This window comes from Musa acuminata, chromosome BXJ3-9, assembly GCF_036884655.1.
Source record: "Musa acuminata AAA Group cultivar baxijiao chromosome BXJ3-9, Cavendish_Baxijiao_AAA, whole genome shotgun sequence".
NCBI classification, from domain to species: Eukaryota; Viridiplantae; Streptophyta; class Magnoliopsida; order Zingiberales; family Musaceae; genus Musa; species Musa acuminata.
Window position 1 is genome coordinate 48,024,801 of NC_088357.1, and position 16,513 is coordinate 48,041,313.

General features: G+C 39.1%; 2 protein-coding genes and 1 non-coding gene across 8 annotated transcripts; all 3 read left to right on the forward strand.

Moving 5' to 3' along the window:
• The first annotated feature begins 338 nt into the window (after window positions 1-338).
• LOC135649615 (pentatricopeptide repeat-containing protein At5g24830-like) lies at window positions 339-6,268 on the forward strand. Of its 6 annotated transcripts, none has more exons than XM_065168163.1 (7): window positions 339-553; window positions 1,466-1,552; window positions 1,654-1,793; window positions 1,985-2,185; window positions 2,398-4,286; window positions 4,517-4,637; window positions 6,070-6,268. In XM_065168163.1, exons 2-5 carry the CDS (start codon window positions 1,547-1,549, stop codon window positions 3,962-3,964), a joined length of 1,914 nt encoding a protein of 637 aa, XP_065024235.1. In that variant the 5' UTR covers window positions 339-553; window positions 1,466-1,546; the 3' UTR covers window positions 3,965-4,286; window positions 4,517-4,637; window positions 6,070-6,268. The 6 variants fall into 6 exon arrangements, with proteins under 6 accessions (XP_065024235.1, XP_065024233.1, XP_065024234.1 ...); XM_065168161.1 differs by lacking the exon at window positions 6,070-6,268 and adding an exon at window positions 724-787 and having other exon boundaries at window positions 4,517-5,869; XM_065168162.1 differs by lacking the exon at window positions 6,070-6,268 and adding an exon at window positions 5,256-5,869.
• Window positions 6,269-10,383: 4,115 nt separating this feature from the next.
• Window positions 10,384-10,456, forward strand: TRNAA-UGC (transfer RNA alanine (anticodon UGC)). Its single transcript has one exon. It is a non-coding gene; the product is annotated as a tRNA-Ala (tRNA).
• A 2,191-nt stretch (window positions 10,457-12,647) lies between these two features.
• LOC135649614 (G-type lectin S-receptor-like serine/threonine-protein kinase At5g35370) lies at window positions 12,648-15,456 on the forward strand. The gene has a single exon (XM_065168159.1). The coding sequence runs from the start codon at window positions 12,692-12,694 to the stop codon at window positions 15,290-15,292; it is 2,601 nt and encodes an 866-aa protein (XP_065024231.1). The 5' UTR covers window positions 12,648-12,691; the 3' UTR covers window positions 15,293-15,456.
• Window positions 15,457-16,513: the final 1,057 nt, after the last annotated feature.

The window sequence follows — 16,513 nt, forward strand, 5'->3', positions numbered from 1 at the left end:
AATTTAAATTTTATTATTATTAAATATATATTTTTTATAATCTTTTTTTAAAATGACTTTTAAAAAAATAATACTAATTATCTTAGAATCATTATTAGATGGTATGGTATGATAGAGAAGTTTGAGTTGGATCAATGGAAATTGGCTATGTAATACATCAAAAAATATTAATTCATTATACTCAAAATTTGCAAGAATGTATGTGAATTTATATTAAGTATATGGGAGTAAATTATTCATGAGTAATTAATCACCTAATAAATCTCGGTGACGTTCGATCACATATCATTCATGTCTTTAATACCACGCAAGAGAAGCAAAAGACCGAAATGCCCATGGAACAAATACGAACGCCGCGTTGAATCCCTAATCTTGTCGAGCTGGAGCGTCTCCTACACCGCCGCCCGCCTCGACGACACCCTCTGCCCCGGCAGGCCGTGGGTTCCGAGTCGTGGCCCTCCGCCTGCTTCGACCGTCGGAGGGGCGGCCCCAACGCCGCAATCCTTTAATCCTCTGCGAGGATTGCATCGAGTCGGCATCCATCTCCCGCACAGTCAGTGCCGATCTCGTCTCCCTTTCTTTTTTTTTTCTCCAAGTTTTCATCTTTAACGTGGTTTAAATCTGAAAAATGCTTCCTTTCTTCATCCCTTGTTGCTGATTTCTTATAGTCGTGTGCGTTCATAGTCATTATGTGCTTGATCTCTTCGTTCTACTTGAATGTAGATGCTTGGAATGGGATATGGGGATACAAATTGGGAGCTTTTATCCAGATTGTAGTGTGGAGAAGGTTTGACTAATTAATGCATGTTTGTTTGTTGAAGAAATCGTATCTCAACTAATCCGTTCCTTTCATTGGGGAACTTTTCTCCGATGATTTCATGATCTTAGTGCTTGCTTGGTGCATGTTTTCTTTCTCTTGGTTGATCGTTTCGTTCGCATGCTTCATAGGCCAAGCCTTTTTTTTATGAACATTGATTAGCGTTGAGCTCGGGTATGGATATATAGCTTCTGGCTAGAATTATATCTTTGATTGAACTTTTTAGACTAATGATCAACATAATCCTTATACTTGTGAGTATGAAAGTGACAAGATTATTTTGTTACCATTTCTTTTGCCAATTGCACCTCTAATTGTTCACTAAAACCTATATTCAACTATATAGGTGATTGTCACTTGCTTACTAATTAGTTATAACTTCTTATTCTTCAGATGATATTTTTATGTGTTTCATAATTGTTTCCCTACAACTGTAAGATATATTTTTTTGCCTTTTTTGTTCACAGTACTACCGGTTGACCCACTTGCTTGACCAGTGAATAAGTGACCCTAGGTTTGTCTGGGTAGATGGCTACTATGGTGTTTCCAACTCTGCTTATTTGATTACATGTTAAATTTTTTAAATTATCCACAGTTTTAATTTCTTGAAAAGAATTTAAATAATTATTTTGCCATTTATGTCCATAGGTATAGGTTATTAGACAGCTCCTTGCTTCTCTACTTTTCATTGGGACGCATTACCAGATAGAGGAGGAAAAATTCCTTCAAATGGTGGTGAGCTACTTAGCTTCTCCTGTGTTCTCTACTTTGCCCTTCTCCATCACGCATTCTATTACTTGCAACAACTTCTTCGCTAATATCAGAAATATTTTCAGTTGGTCGCAGCTGGTGAAGAACTTCTTATCATCCATCGCACCTTTAGTTTTAATCTCAGAAGCCTACCCATTATCCAAGAAATTGGTGACTTTTTTTCTCGCATCATCTCCCAGCCACCCGATCTTGTGGAACATCAGAGGTATCATCTCTTTTTTCTTAGATTCACCAAACATTGCCTTTCACTTGTTTAATTCTGTTTAATTTTCATATTTCATTTGATTCTAAATTTCTAATGATATAGGCATCAAATTTTCATTATCTAATCATCAATTTCCTATTTTTTTGTTATTGTTGGTTGTTTATAGTGATCTTTGCACGGTGTCTGTGTAGGGCTTCTGTGCAATCACCTTCTCTAGTTGATGACCAAAGCCCTGCACTGACTATCGAGGAACCATACAAGATTAGTGTTAGGGAGTGGCTCTCGAAAGACAACAAGCATGATGATTATAAGGACAATAATGAACCACCTGCTGTTTTCAATGTGTTGGATACGGTACTTGTCCATACCATGGAGCGAATGAAGAAGTTAAGGTCAGTTTGCTTGTTGATTGCTTGTAAGCATCTCTGATATATCTTTACATGACAATTACATTTTCATTAGGATTTGAAAAGAGATATATATTTTGTCGTCAATGGCAACTTGAGTTTGAATGGCTATATTGTCAGGAAAAAAAAACCTGGATATAAGTCCTTTAATTGCTAGGCTCAAATCAGCATTGCTGACTCTTCCCTTGGATATGCAGGGAAAGCATTACAATTGTTGGAAGATGTAGTTTGTTAGAAGGCATTGCCAACGTGGTGTGTTCTGAGGATAGTCGCAGAGCTGATAATAGTGACTTTGTATTGATTAGGGTATTGTGCACTGAAGGAAAAGTTTTAGCTGCTTTTCAGCTTCATAATGAATTATATAGGAGCAGTGTTGTCCTAGATCTGCATACATACAATTTCCTCGTAAATGGACTTTGTAAGATAGGTAGCTTGTCTGAGGCTACTTGGCTTCTTGAAGTTATGAACAATATGTGTGCATTCCCAAATCATGTGACATACAATACTCTAGTGGATGGTTATTGCCGTTGGGGTAGTGTGGACAGAGCTCTAAGTCTTGTTTCTTCCATGGCCGAAAGTGGAGTTAGACCCAATGTAGTTACTTGTAATATACTTGTTCATGCCTTTTGCAGTAGAGGCCTCCTGGAGAATGCAAAGAAACTTCTTGCAGATATATTGAATGAGCATGAGTCTGCAAATTTAGTTACGTCAACAATACTCATGGATGGATTCTTCGAAAAAGGCGATGCAGACCAGGCAATTAACATGTGGAATGAAATGTTGAAGAGAGGCATCGAAGTTGATCGAATTGCATATAATGTTCTAGTTAATGGATTTTGCTTGATGCACAATACAAAACTTGCTCAAAGATATTTTTCTGAGATGTTCAAGAAGGGCTTTTTACCAGATGTAGTGACTTTTAATAGTCTTATAAATGGCCTATCTAAAAATGGGAATATGGACGAGGCTTGTGATATGTACAATAAGATGTCTTTGTCTGGTCTTCTTGCTGACCAAATCTCATACAGCCTGATTATTCGGGGTCTTTGCCAACAGGGTGACATCTCAAAAGCTGTAGAGTTTTTGCATAAGATGTTAAGTCATTCCATAGTCCCTGAGCCTCGTATTTGGAATCTTATCATGAATGGTTATGGAAGGGTTGGTGATACTAATAGTGCTTATTCAATAAGAAATATGATGACAGCAACAGGTGTTGTTCCAAATACCTTCACATTTAATGCACTGATTCATGCTGAAGTAAAGGGAGGAAAAATTGTGCATGCTTTAATGCTGAAGCAGGAGTTGCTCGATTCTGGGCTTTTTCCTGATGTTGTTACTTATAATTTGTTGATTAGTGGTGCATGTAGGATTGGCCACACTTTTTTCGCTAGACAGATGCTCCTGGAAATGCTAAATAGAGGATATCAACCTGATATAATCACTTACACAGAATTGATTAGATGCCTTTGTGTAAAAGGGAAATGGCAGCAAGCTCAAGAAATTCTCAACAAGGTGCAGGAATCTGGCTTGGGCATTGATCATGTGCCATTTCACATTCTTATTAAACTGTACTCCAAGATGGGAAAAGTAATGGAAGCACTTGAGCTGTATGAGGAAATGACTACAAAGGGTATTTTGGGCCGCTATTCTATGTATAATTCCCTGTTTATTGCACTTAGAAAGAAAGGCTATCTCTTGGAAGCAAGTCAAGTATATAAGCAGATGGATAAGCTTTTGCAATGCAGAATAAAAGAAGATGGTTGAATCTTAAAAAAACACTGATTGTGCGAGTTATTCTCTCCATAAGAGGGGCATACTATTGGCTGTTACAGCTATGGAGAAAGCAGCTCATCTGTCTCTTGCCTTCTGATATGGTTATCTGGAGCCATCATCTGGTCAATGAAATATGTTCCCAGAAAGTTCATCAACAGAAATAATCTCAGCAACAATTTTGGGTCTCCTATGGGCCAAAATGCTAGATGTTCTTTCATTTGCAAAGATTGATTGGCAATTGATAAGAATTAATTACAGCTGAAAAGCGACAGAAGCTATGTGGAGCTGCTATCTGAAGATGCCTCTGAATTCTGTAAGTTCCAATCATGTAGACCATGAAATTTGAAAGAATATAGTACATGATCATTTTAGGTTCCTGTACTGTTTGATCGTGATTTTTGTTGCGCAGCTTGTAAATTATCTAGTACATACTGTGAGTTACAGAAGCATTAGCTAAGGGTCTTTTGTTCATAGTAGTTTCATGTTAGTAAAGTTTGGCATGAATGCTTATTCATGAAACATGACCATTTTCTCACTGAATAGGAAGCTTGGGAAACCCACAAGAGAATGCTTTTAGAAGTTCATTAATCTTTGTTAAGCGGTTGATGGTTTTGCTGGGAATCGAAAAGCTCCGCTATAAGACAATATAGAGCCTGTGTGGGAGGTAATTCCATGTCAACCAGAATTACTGTTTCCATGCTACCTCAAACATGTCTCACCATTCTTTGTTCACTCTTTTAAAGGTCCTCTTTGGACTTCTATATATTCCAATCAGCTAATTCTTGAAAGACACCTTTTAATTTACAATTAATTCAGTCAGTTCTTGGTCTGTTTCTCCATTAACATTCTCAGCATCTTTACTTCCAATCCACAAGCATTATATACACACACACACACACACACACATGCGCACATGTTTTTAACTGCTTAATATATAGATCCTTAGAAGCTCTCTGGTATTGTAGTTATCTTTAAATATTTCTTTCAAACAAAGGTGCACAGTCAATTGGGGCGTTATGCTTTTAACTTTGACTAGCATTTGTCCTTTGATATTGCTTTGTATCTAGAACTTCCGGCAGTATCCTTTTACTATACTAACTTTTAGATAGATCACCAGATTTTTTTTATTTCATAATTTGGTAACTCATCAGGTAGTTATATTCTCATCCTAATTTTCTATATCAAATTTATTAAATGTTTTTTGGTACCTAACTTTGAATGTATTTTGACCTTTCTTTAGCCCTGTAGTTCTTACCAAAACCTTTGGTCTTCTTCATGTTAGATGTCCAATGGTGATCAACATTACAAGACTTGCCATCATGGTACTTTTCTCAGTAGTTTTCGCTATTTACAATGCCATACATTTAATTAGAATATATATTGCTGATTCATCCACTTGGTGATGTTGCTGGTAAGAATTGTGACGTCAAACAACCATCTTAAGAAGTGATTTTCCTGATTATTGAAGACAGTTATTGGTAAGCTAGTTGGATAAATTTGGCTTGCTTATTGAGTGATCACTTGTGCTGAGTTCTCTAATGTACTTGTGCTAGTTGGATTCTGGTGATACATCCATTCGTTCAATCATTTTTTAGAAGCTTTACTTTATTGCTTCTCGGCCTTGTTGTAATTATTTAAAATAGCTCAACTCATGGTGTACTCTCGATGAAGGAAATTTTGGTTTTGTAATCAGAAGTTTGTTACCAGAGATCTATGTGAGAATTGCAGAAGGCTAAATTGGGAACTTGTGCAAATGTATTCTTTGGGAAAGGCTCCCGGAACGAACTCAGAATATAACTTAGATAGTTACAAACATGTAACAAAAGGAAAGAAACTTTGTCCCTTTATTTAGTAATAATACTTGCAAGCATTTTTAGTACTTGCAGTTTTGTTAAACTTTTTAGCTTCATTATTACTGATCAAGATGGATCAGAAAAGCCAGAGAAGCAGATCTTGACAAATGATGTGTTTATCAACATTCATCCTGTTCATGATGATGAAGCCTGATATTAGTATTTCTGGATTATATTAATTATTCTCTGATCAATATTAGTGTGGCTGCTTTTGATTTTGTCTTTCTGTTTATTTATTCTCAGCAAATGACACAGCAAATCAGGACATTTTAATTCTTCTCCAGTTTTTGTGGTGCTGCAATTAGTTGTGGCCATTCAGACAAAGATTTTGTCAATTTTGAGATGCAGCAGCACAAGGAAGCTGGTGACTTGTATCTACAATACCCATGACACATGCTTTGGACATGTTTATTACATGAGGTTGCTTACAGTTAAGGCTTCATCTGCATGTTTAGCAGTTTGATCCTTCTTTTTCAGATCTCTCTTTGTGCCTCATAATATTGTCCCAATAAATATGATTGAATGAGCTGCTTTGGAGTAAGAGTGGAGGTTATTACAAGAATACTGAATAACTGGTGAGTTGCAAGACATGTAATGGTAGGCTGATTTTTTTAATTAAAAATACCTGAAATATTTTGTAAAAGTTTTCTTGTTAATTTTTTTTACTCATTTTTTTATCGATTTTTAACTGTTATAATATTTTTATTTAGTTCATTTATAATGATTTATAATGACATTTACATTGTTTTATTGATGTATTAAAAATTTATTGAAAAATACTATAAGTGATATGGTATTATGTTTCTTTAGTTATTATTCATGGATCATTACGATACCATACTTTTAGGGTTATGATTAATTTAGTTGAGGTTAAGAGTCTATTTAAATTATTTATAATGTTTTAGAGTAGATTTTATTTAAATCATTTATAATATTTTTAAGTAGATTTTCCAGTATTTTTATTGTGATGGTCAAAACAATATAACGGGTCGAAAATATTATAATAGTTCAAAAAAAAATCCTGTAATAGGTAGGAAATTTTTTTGATATTCTTTAAATTAAGGATACTGAATGAAAATAAAATAAAATAAAAATGGAAGGCATCAATTAAAAAATACCTAAAATTTATAATTTTTTTTAAAAGAAAAATTGGCCTAATGGCCATGTATTATTTATTATTCAGGCTCATTTTTGCAGGACAGCTCATGAGGGATGCTCATGTTTTGTCCAGAAATTTATGAAATCATCACTTAATTTTGATGTGCAATCAAGATTAAAACTTTACCTTAAGTTTAAAACATCGTGACTCAAAATATTTTAATTCTAGGATTCGATGGTACGTTCATCTTATGCTATATATATATATATATATATATATATATATATATATATATATATATATATATATATATATATATATATATAGATTGACTAATTAATTAAATTAAATTGATCGGTCATGAACTAATTCCATTAGATAGATCTGAAATAATTTTGGTTAGACCTATCTTACTTTAACCAAATAGAATCGAAAAATCGATTCCATTTAATTTGACCCTTAACTGATCTATTCAAACACCCATAACAAATAACTCTTTTATTGGAATAAGGGTTAATTTTTCTTACTCTATTATATATATATTTAAAATAATATGAATAATTGATAATATCGAGGGATATAGCTCAAATGATAGAGCGCTCGTTTTGCATGTCGATACCCGCATCTCCATTGTCGTTGAGGTTGGGTCATCATTTTTATTTCACCTACTTGCACTTGTTTCGAGTATAACTTTTAGTTGGGATTTACTAACTTGCTGTCGACTGCTATAAATACAGTAACATTGATGCGTGCGACCGTTGTAGTAATGCCACTACAATGGTTGCACCAATGTCGTAGTGATCGCAAAAAGAGAATTAGGATTTGATTTTAAAATTATAATTTTATCCCTATAAATCATATTAATTCTAATTTTTATCTTTTTTATAGTTATTTAGAAACTCTATAATTCTACTATATATATCCTATAAAATTATAGTTTTACCCTTAAGAAATTATGAATTTCTGACTTGTATCCTCAATTATAAAATTGATTAATATGATTTATTTTTAATCAAATATTTGATTGTATTTGATCATGGCAATATTTTGACTACTTGATTCGATTTAGATTTGTTCAATTAAGTTTTGATTGAATACAAAAAAAAATCAAAATTTTGATATTTTTTATTTTAATTAATTTTATTTTTACTTAATTTGACTAATGGTTAACTCAATCGTAGACTTGTCTAATTAAATAGGGTTGATTGGTTTAATTTAGGGTTTCATGCGGAATTAAAAAAAATATAAACTATTCATATGACATTTTTGCATGTGATAATTAAATCTCAATTATTATTTTGGGGGTTTTTTTAGTTATTTACATGTATAGCTTTAAGATTATGAAATTATATTTAGTTCTCACATAAAAATATAATTTTTATTTTATTATAATTATAGTTATCATATGATTTTTTTAAGCTGACTAATACTTAATAATTATCATAGTTATTATTTTATTATTATTAAATTATTTTGATATAAGTTAACTTAAAAGGATACTTAGTTAGTATTATTTGTAACTTATACCCCTAAGTTTTATCTTGTTGATAGCTATCAAAGCGACCTAGGATGATAAACTTATATGATATAAATTATAATAAATATTTTATCATTTATAAAATATTTATATTTTATATTACTATATTGGTCTTATAGCGACCAAAATAACCTAGACCAATAATTTATAAAATTATATTAAATAATTAATATTTAAATGATATTTATAAAATAATATTTATAATTACATACATAATTAGGAGATTTAGATAATCTCAAAAAATATATTTTAAATAATTATGTAATAAGATTTGATGATATTATTTTGGATATCTTTATAGTATAGAGTTATATACCTAAAGATAATAACACTATATCATAATGATAATATCAATCCTTCAAAATGAATACTGAATATGTTCATCATTATATCGGAATATGGATAATATCAATAGTTCATCATTTTATAGTGATATTTTCTTCCATATATTCTCATATTCATACTGAATATGTTAAATCTTGACTTAGTATTACTTATTGAAAGACCCATAGACTTGACTAATGAAAATACCATAGAACAACATAATAAAATGAATGTTCGGTAAAGATCTAATAAGCTTAGTTTAATGTTTATAAGAATAACGATTGTAAATAATATAAAATTTGTATACCGACTGTAATTGGATTATTGAAGACAGATTTAAATATATTTGATCGACACGTTAACGAAGGAACTTACTATAACTCAATACGATGACACTAAGTAATTCAAGATCACATTCTTCATAATTTATAAAGTATTATCAATCTTGGCACGTAGTTAAATTTTAAACCTATTTTAATCAGAGTACGAGCATGCTTGATTTTGTCTATTTTTTAAATTTCAAGAAGTATATTTTTCTAAAAAATAAAAAGTTTCATATCTTGTTACTTGTCTACGATGCTAATATCATTCTACCTCTAATGGATGGATATTGGTCCAAATTAAGATATCAGGGTCCTCTAAAGGAATTCTTTTTCTTGATGAATTTAAAACTACATGACTCGAAATATTTTAATCCTCTGATGCAACATAGGTTGATCTTCTGCGGCATACAATCACATTTATCAGTTACATTTGACATTTGACAGACTATGCCAAAGAGAAAGGCTCAAAGCCGAAGCCCAAACTAATTTATCACTCGTATAAAGGACCCAAAGAATTTAAGAGTAGGAAAACAAAAGAATCATACTACTATTGAGCAAGACATAAAACCTTCTAAGCGTTTTAGCTACTTTGTTTTATTAATTTCCCTTAACACATTATACAAATTGGTGGTGTAGCTCAAATGATAGAGCGTTTGTTTTGCATGCGAGAGGTTCGATACCCCGCATCTCCATTTTTCCACTTTATAAGTTCTTTTTTTTGGGTTTTGCGGTAGGCGATCGGTTACTACGAAGACGTTTTGGCACAGCTTCAACATTATACAAAAGGGGGGGTGTAGCTCAAACGGTAGAGCGCCTGTTTTGTATACGAGATGTGGTTACTATGAAGATGTTTTGGCATAGCCTCAATATTATATAAAAAGGGGGGTGTAGTTCAAATGGTAGAGCGTTCGCATTGCATGCGAAAAGTATGGGGTTCGATACCCCGCATCTCCATTTTACCACTTTATAAGTTTCCTTTTTTGGGTTTTGCAGTGGGCGATCGATTACTACAAAGATGTTCTAGCATAGCCTCAACATTATACAAAAGGAGGGGTGTAGCTCAAGCGGTAGAGCGCCCGCTTTACATGTGAGATGTACAGGGTTTGATACCCCATATCTCTATTTTTCCACTTTGTAAGTTCCCTTTTTTGGATTTTGCGGTGGGCGATGATTGGTTACTACGAAGATGTTTCGGCACGGCCTCAACATTACACAAAAAGGGGGGTGTAGCTCAAACAGTAGAGCACTCGCTTTGCATATGAGAAATATGAAGGGGGGGTGTAGCTCAAATGGTAGAGCGTTCGCTTTGCATGCGAAAAGTACGGGGTTCGATACCCCGCATCTCCATTTTACCACTTTATAAGTTCCCTTTTTTGGGTTTTGCGGTGGGCGATCGATTACTACAAAGATGTTCTAGCACAGCCTCAACATTATACAAAAGGAGGGGTGTAGCTCAAACGGTAGAGCGCCCGCTTTACATGTGAGATGTATAGGGTTTGATACCCCATATCTCTATTTTTCCACTTTGTAAGTTCCCTTTTCTGGGTTTTGCGGTGGGCGATGATCGGTTACTACGAAGATGTTTCGGCACGGCCTCAACATTACACAAAAAGGGGGGTGTAGCTCAAACAATAGAGCACTCGCTTTGCATATGAAAAATATGAAGGGGGGTGTAGCTCAAATGGTAGAGTGTTCGCTTTGCATGCGAAAAGTACGGAGTTCGATACCCCGCATCTCCATTTTACCACTTTTATAAGTTCCCTTTTTTGGGTTTTGCGGTGGGCGATCGATTACTACAAAGATGTTCTAGCACAGCCTCAACATTATACAAAAGGAGGGGTGTAGCTCAAATGGTAGAGCGCCCGCTTTACATGTGAGATGTACAGGGTTTGATACCCCATATCTCTATTTTTCCACTTTGTAAGTTCCCTTTTCTGGGTTTTGCGGTGGGCGATCGGTTACTACGAAGATGTTTCGGCACGGCCTCAACATTACACAAAAAGGGGGGTGTAGCTCAAACGGTAGAACACTCACTTTGAGAAATATGAAGGGGGGGTGTAGCTCAAACGGTAGAGCGCTCGCTTTGCATATGAGAAATACGAGGTTCGATATCCCGCATCTCCATTTTTCTGCTTTGTAAGTTCCCTTTTTTAGGTTTTGCGATGGGTGATCGGAGGGAGGGACTTCGTAGTGCCTGTTGCTAGGGTTGGTTTCTTCTTACTTTCACCTCTATGATGATTATCATGTTGTCTTTCTCCCCTTCTAAATGAGAAATCTTTACTTCTTCGTTTAGTTGGATTCGGGTGTTGGAGAAGGCACCATCGAGACTAGGAAAAACCGATGGTGCCCGTCCTTTCACCGGGAGTGGAGGTTGCTACGAAGAGGTTCCAACACAGCCTCAACGACAATGCTGCCATCGACAGTGGGGCCTTGTGTGGAGGTGACAGGTTACTATAAATATGAAATATATAATGTATCGTATCATATAAAATCTTAATCATATAAATATATGGTAATAGCAGGGTTACTATTATTTGATTTCATAATTTATATATATATATATATATATATATATATATATATATTCATGAAAAATAATATCTTGCCTTTTGTTTAGTCTTACTTTATAAGTCTTTTTTTATCTGAGGATATCCAACAAAAATATATTTTTAAATATATTAATCAAAATTATTTTTGGGTTGTACATTTATTGTATAATATAAATAACTAAACACATGTCGATGGTCGATTATGTAGCATTTTAAATGGTGAATGGAGAGGTGTCGGCAAAAGGTTTGTCATCCTCCTCAAATATTATACTCAGGCAGCCTACTTTTTTTTATTCGACCTCCCCAAGCAAAATCCAAAGCTTGGCAACTCATCTCAGCCGGCATGGATATAAATGTTAGAGATGCCACCGGTGACATCAGTGCCACAAGGTCAACTCTGGTTGGGTCTCTTTCCGATAGTTGTAGCGTTGACCCGAATGCTTATCTTCTCTCACACAAACTTAATTGATTGGCCCTGACATTGGGTGATCAACGTTTCGTTGGGCAGAGAAGATGGAGTTGATAATGAAGTATTTGATCGATTGATCATTGATGCAATAGGTATATTCGTATGATTTTATTCGTAAGACATCTCAGAAAGTAAAGAAGATCTAACGGAGCTATGAACCTTTCGTTTTTATACTTAACTCAATAGTTAATTTATACGATAGATATTAATCGATATGAAATATTACTAAAACTAGGAGCTTAGTCAATTGACTTCCGTGAATGAGCTCGAGCAAGCCATTTACTCGTAAGCTGGTTTGACTCGATTGGAATCGTGTTTATGACACAGTAGCCTAAATAACGATGATCGATCATTATCATGTTGTATCAAACTACGTCTGCGTTGACTAAATTATTAGCGGGCAGCTTTGTTTGTCCTCCGTACCCTACTCGTCCACATCAGCATTCAATTCCCAATCGCCAACTTCTCCTTGGTCAACGACCCCAAGCCACTTCACCGCGTCCGAAGTCGCTGCAACAGCGTTTATTGGCCTCCTCCTCTCATCTCTCTCGATCTCCACATCCCATGGCTTCCTCCTCCCTCTTCTCTCTCCTATTCCTGGCCTTCGCGCCGCTCCTTTCCGTCGCTGGCCCCGTCGCCCGCGAGTTCGTCTACCCCAACTTCACCGCCTCTTACCTCCACTTCATCGACAGCTCCGGCGTCTTCCTCTCCTCATCCGCCTTCGCCGTCGGCTTCCACAACCCCGGCAAGCAGCCGTCCCGCTACTACGTCGCCGTCCTCCACGCCCCCTCCGGCGCCGTTGTCTGGACCGCCAACCCCGCCGCCCCTGTCCCCCCCTCCGCGAACCTCGCCCTCACCTCGGCCAGCCTCGCCCTCTCCCTCCCCGACGGCTCCCTCGCCTGGTCCACCCCGCCCCTCGCCGCCCCAGTCGCCGCCCTCCGTCTCCTTCCCTCCGGTGAACTCCGCCTCCTCGACTCCGCCAACGCCTCTCTCTGGTCCTCCTTCGACCACCCCACCGATACCCTCCTCCCGGATCAGCTCCTCCCCGCCTCTGCCTCCCTCTCCTCCGCTATTTCCAACAGCGACCCCGCCCCCGGCGACTACCGCCTCCTCGTCACCCCCGCTGACTCCCTCCTCCAATGGACCCCGACCTCGCTGGTTTACTGGTCCCTCTCCACCGACCTCCGCGCCACCAAAGATTCCAACTTCAAGGTAAGCTACATGGCCGTCAACGCCACGGGCCTTTACCTCCTCGCCGGCGATCGTAAAACCGCCGTCTTCAGGATGATCTTCCCTCCGCCGACTTCGTCGTTCCCTGACGAGTTCCACATCGCGAAGCTGGACCCCTCTGGCCGGTTCCGGATCCTGAGCTTCTCGCCGAACGAGTCCCTGTCGGCGGTGGTCTTCGACACCGATTTCGTGGTGCCAAGCAACGACTGCGACCTCCCTTCAGCGTGCGGCTCGCTGGGCCTCTGCGCTCCGGGCGCCAACAGCTCCAAATGCAGCTGCCCGCCCCCGTTGGGGGCGTCGCCCGCCGGCGGTTGCTCCCCGGCGGACGGCTCCGTTTTGGCAAACGCCTCGTGCCGCGACAACGCTGAAGGCGATGGTGGGACGTCGGCCACGTATATGAGCCTGGGAAGCCGAATCGGCTACTTCGGGACCAAGTTCTCGATGCCGGTCGCTTCCGGAGCTAACATTTCGGCGTGCCAACATCTCTGTTCTGGGAACTGCTCCTGTCTTGGTTTCTTCTACAAGAACTCATCGAAGTCATGCTATCTCCTCGAACGCCAGATAGGCTCTCTCTTTATCGTGGATGACGGAGGCGACAACCTGGCTGCCGGCTACATCAAGACTCTCAACCGCCCATCACCACCTTCTCCTTCGAACAAATTCTCCTCTTCGGTCCGTTTCGTCATCATCCTGCTACCATCTACGGCTACATTTCTACTGGTGATCTGCCTTTCCTTCATGTACTTCACAACGTGGAGGAGGAGCACACGCCGAACGGGAGGCATGACGAGGATCAAGTCGATGACAAGCGGGTTGAGGTGGCCAATGGCCCCAGAATTTTCCGAGGAGGAGGACGACGATAAGGAGGAGGAGATCACGATCACCGGCCTGCCCACAAGGTACACCTACGCCGAGCTCGAGACCGCCACCGACAACTTCCAGACGCGGATCGGCTCCGGGGGGTTCGGCTCCGTGTACAAGGGACAGCTCCCGGACAAGTCCCTCGTCGCCGTGAAGAGGATCGACGCCGTCAGCGTGCAGGGGAAGAGAGAATTCTGCACGGAGATCGCCGTCATCGGCAACATCCACCACGTCAACCTCGTGCGGCTCCGTGGCTTCTGCGCCCAGGGGCCGAGGCGGCTGCTCGTCTACGAGTACATGAACCGCGGCTCGCTCGACCGCGCGCTCTTTGGCCACGGCCCGGTGCTCGAGTGGCGGGAGAGGCTCGACATCGCCATCGGGGCGGCGCGGGGGCTCGCCTACCTCCACGCCGGCTGCGAGCACAGGATCATCCACTGCGACGTGAAGCCGGAGAACATCCTACTCCACGATCACAACCAAGTGAAGATGGCGGACTTCGGACTGGCGAAGCTGATGAGCCGGGAGCAGTCCGGGTTCTTCACCACGATGAGGGGGACGAGAGGCTACCTTGCGCCGGAATGGCTGACCAACTCCGCCATCTCCGACAAGACGGACGTGTACAGCTTCGGAATGGTACTGCTGGAGATCGTGCGCGGGAGGAAGAACCGGACGGAGGAGAGCGGACCGGAGTGGACCGGGTCGACCGCTTCTTCCGGCTCGTCCAGGCCGGTGCCGTACTTTCCGATGGTGGCGTTGGAGATGCATGAGAGGGGAACGTACGATGCGTTGGCCGACCCGAGGCTAGAAGGGAGGGCGACCGGGCCGGAGGTGGAGACGGTGGTGAAGGTAGCATTATGCTGCCTACACGAAGAGCCGGCGTCCAGGCCGAGCATGATGGCCGTGGCGGCGATGCTGGAGGGGACGACGCCGGTCTGCGACCCGACGTTGAAGTCCCTCAACTATCTTAGCTTGTACGGAGGAGGATCCCGGGATCCGAACAGGAGGAGAGGATCCGCGACACCGTCGCCGCTGCTCTCGTACTTGTCGTCGCAGGAGGTGTCAGGACCGAGATAGCAGACAAAAAGTGTTGAAGCACGAGACATACATACTGTCAACAGATAGATATTGTGGAAGGTGAAGAAGAAGATTGTACAGCATAATAATGAGGTGTTGGGAAACATACACCAACATGATGTCATATTTAGGAAGAAGCACGATTTAGACAAAAGTTCACTTCAGATGCTTTTGAGATGCACAGTAGCCGATCACTGATTCGTGTTGTATTGCTTGTTGGATTGATTAATGGCTATGATCTATGTTATGCATGTGACCACCCATAAGCATGACTGGGCACTGTTTTGATGGATGGATGGTCGGTCATATTAAAAGGTTGAGTTGGGTTCCGTAGAAGGTTGAGTCGTGAGACACAGTAGGGCCCACCATTCTTGAGATGGGCCCACATACTACTACTTGTGATTGAATGTGGTTGAGCAGCTCTTGTGTTCTTCATGATGAGCTGAGACACATTGGCATAATGAATTGGTGTAACACACTATAGTGGTTTATATAAGTGAAGTGATGAGTAGGTTCGATTCTCATGTCAACAATACTTTGTTTTTGCGGCATTTTGATTCTTTATTTTGCATGTATGGAAATATAACTTCAGATAATCCACCAACTATGGAAATTGATCCAAATATCCTTTTTTTTTTAATTTTTGAAGTTTTTTTTTAGATTTTGTATAAATACTTAAGAGTAAATTTTTAGATTTTGTATAAATACTTTTAACATCGGTAGACTTTGGTTATTTGTGTTGATTCGGATGGAGTCTATCGGATTCATCATCTTTGGACGGGTGATTTCCTCCGATAAAGTAATCTTTAGCCTAGTTCATTGTGTCGACTTATAACGGTGATACGTGCTAATCCGATAGGGGACTGACATGTGGACCATCTTGTATCGAGCATTCCGTAATAAGAGACCTTGTATCACGGGATATATGTCGATCAATGACCGGGATTTGTTGAATTCAAATGATCTATTTCACCGTTTAAGTCGAATTTAAAACCCTTTCTACCCTCTCATTCTTTCCCTTTTTCTCTCTCTCATTTGCATTTTTTTGAACTTTACAAAATTATGACTTATGAATTGGATCAAGCTTGGAAGACTAATTAAGAGCATTAACACTAGAGTTAGAGTATGAACTCTCTAATCAAAGGTATATAAATAATTTTTCAATCGCATTCAATAACGCACTTAGTTCGAAGATATTGAAGCAACGTGAACAATAATACC